This window comes from Penaeus monodon, chromosome 22 (assembly GCF_015228065.2).
Source record: "Penaeus monodon isolate SGIC_2016 chromosome 22, NSTDA_Pmon_1, whole genome shotgun sequence".
NCBI lineage: Eukaryota > Metazoa > Arthropoda > Malacostraca > Decapoda > Penaeidae > Penaeus > Penaeus monodon.
The window spans coordinates 21,243,453-21,246,419 of NC_051407.1; the positions used below are offsets into that span (position 1 = coordinate 21,243,453).

Consider the following 2,967-nt stretch of genomic DNA (forward strand, 5'->3'; position numbering starts at 1 on the left):
ACCCAATTTATCCCTGGGATTTGCACTGTGCTGCCAGATAGTGGATTCAGAGTTTTCTATTCACTGAGCCATTTTAGGACATTTGGGATACAAACAATTGTAGAAAGGTCTCATGCTGCACCCGACATGGATAGCTAAATTATGTTTTTCTATACTGGGTTGTCTGGTATGATATTTTGGTGTAGCTAGAATAAGGATAGGGGTAGAAGGGCTCATGGTTGGTTTATCATAGTCATTCTCCACTCTGTGACTTTGCTGAGGTAGAGAACACTTCTTAACATAATTTACCTCTTTGTGTGCGTGTGCATGTGCATTATGTGTGTTAGTGATATTTTTATATATATACATTTTTTTTTTTTTTTTCAACAGACTGAAGATGTTGCCCGGCCTAAGTCTCATAGTGTGAGTGGTGGAAGTATACCCGGCACTATGGCCAGCTCTATTAATGTACCCAGCAGTAGTGTGGCTTCAAGTATATCAAGTTCTATTACTGGAACTACAGGCATGCCCATCGTGCGTAGAGATTATACAGACCCTCTCCACCTAACCATAGTCCCAACAGTGACTCCCCTTACTGGATGTGGTGCCTCCCCCACGAGGGGTGTTGGACGTCAGTGCTTCTCCCCTTCCCTTCAGCAACATGTCCGCAACACCTCCTTTTGCCCCTCTCCATCTCCTACTAAAAAGACTTTTGCTACAAGACGTAGCCTAAGTCCCATTGCATTACGGCCATCACCACTTGGAGCAGGTCTCAAGCGCAAGTGGGAAATGGATGAACGTTGCGAACCCTTCCTAACGCCTAGCAAGCGTGCCTCCACATGCACCCCTGATCGTTGCATAGGGGGATTACTTATTACTCAGCCTCACAGGTTAGTGACCTTTATTATGTTTTGGAATACTATTTTATGACCCTCATGGCACTCATTTTCTTCTAATATTTAATCAGAATTTTCCAATGGCAAGCCTTTGATAAAATGATGTAAATAACCCAAAGGAGTTGCACTGATACAGATCCACTACCCTGGATCTGTATCAGGGTAGTGGGAAGGGTAAGAGTAATGTTATTGATTTGCTCTTTCATAATTTGTCAATGATTTTGTTAAAAATGAGCTACTAATGGAGCTAGAATATCAAATTTGTCCTTCATAAATATAGAATGAAATCTTTTTCAGATTGATTGTAGGAGAGCTCTTCAGTATAACTTTTTTTTTTTTTTAATGCTGTATTTTATGACAATATATTCATAGAAAATAGCAATAATTATCTGTTCTTGGTTCTACTGTTGCACAGTGATGAATGTTGTGTATAATGCATTAAAATGTAATTGACTTATATATATTAATTTTTTGGTGCTTAGAGATTTTATCTAAATAAGTAATCTTAATATTATTTCTTTTCAGTGTTGGCAGTCTAGAGAGTACACCAAGCCCTGCAGGTCCAGGGTCACTTGGGAGTGTTGGTACTCCAGAATCTGTATGTTCCTCTGGATCTCCTGGTCTCTCCACAGCACCATATTCACCAGCATCTTTGGCTGAAACTCCTGCCCCAACGCCTGATCCTCCCCCTCACTTATTCAAGCCAGTTTCTCCAGCATTAACAACAGATCAAACAGCCTCATTTTCCAACCAGGATCATTCTGATCGCTTTGGAGCACAGGATCATGGGAATCGCTTTGGAAGTCGAGATCATAATGACGATTTGGTAGTCAAGAACATAGTGATCGCTTTGGAGGAAGAGAGGTGCGGATCGTTTCAGCAGCCAAGAGCATAATGACACTTTGGTGGCCAAGAACATACGAGTCGTATTGGTAGTCGAGAGCACAGGACCAGTTTGGCAATCAGGAGCATGGAGACCAGTTTGATGGACAAGTAAAGGGAGCTGACACTAGTGATGGAAGTAGCAGTGATGCTATGATTACTGAGGATGTACCTACTACTGACCTCAAAAGTTACCAGGATATGGACCTGAGTGAATCATTAACACAACCTCCTCTCAACATCTGACATCACCTTTGACTGTCACTCGTTTGGCTCGCTTGGGAAACCACTACTGTTTTTTGTAAAACAGCCTGTGTTGCTTTTGTGTGAACAGTAGCACTGTATCATCTTTACCTTGTATCATCTTGTGTTTTTTGTGGACAGGTATAGATATCTATGTGATATGTAGACTTCCTCTCCAGTAACTAACCTGCAAAGCTGTGATTGTCATTGTTTGATGTGGCAGTGCACTTCTCTTTGCAAACCCTATTGAGTGTGATTAATGTTAAAATTTGAGGACAGAATCTTGACTTCTCTGGAAGCTATGCTAGAACATGCATTTAAGTGCACATCTAATAATTCCCCTTCTGAGTGAGGATATTTGGTCAGTTGAAGCTTTATGTCACATATATTGAACCTTGAATTACTCTTTCTCTTCCCTAGACAACTCCTTCATTTATTTGTGATATTTATCATCATCATCTTACTCCTGGCTAAACTTGACATATCTGTATCCATATTGTATGCATAAGTGTTGTCTATCTTGCTATACTGTAACATGATGGATTATCTTGTGTTGACTAGTCGCATTGTATCAAACAATACTATAACTTGGGGACTGATATTAAACTATTTATGTAATGACAAGTAGAACATCTGACTTGGGGGAAAGTGTATCCTACAGTATTCTACATTCTCTGAAGAGGATACCTTTATTTTAGTTAGCTCTTCAACAATTTTGTGCCACATTTAAACAAAGTTTAAATAGATTGTTATGCTGAGAATTTGTTGAATCTTAACATTTCATAATATTTCTGACTACGTAAGTCAATATTATGCCTGTAAGAACATTTTCAGTGACCCTTAGTATGTCTGAACCTGGATCTGTGATTCATGGAATATGTCATAAACAAATAGATCTATCATCTTTGTTTTATTCCTTGATAAAAAGAAAGCTTTACAGATAGTTCTGGCCATACATTAGACAGAG

General features: G+C 39.4%; 1 protein-coding gene across 1 annotated transcript; it reads left to right on the plus strand.

Moving 5' to 3' along the window:
* Positions 1 to 369: 369 nt before the first annotated feature.
* On the plus strand, positions 370 to 2,025 carry LOC119586983 (mucin-5AC-like; the record flags this gene model as incomplete). The annotated part of the gene is given in 6 exon segments (XM_037935725.1): positions 370 to 869; positions 1,401 to 1,690; positions 1,693 to 1,740; positions 1,743 to 1,769; positions 1,772 to 1,819; positions 1,822 to 2,025. Coding segments are annotated over 6 exon segments (1,095 nt in total), but the record flags the coding sequence as incomplete, so codon positions are not given.
* Between the last annotated feature and the right edge of the window lie 942 nt (positions 2,026 to 2,967).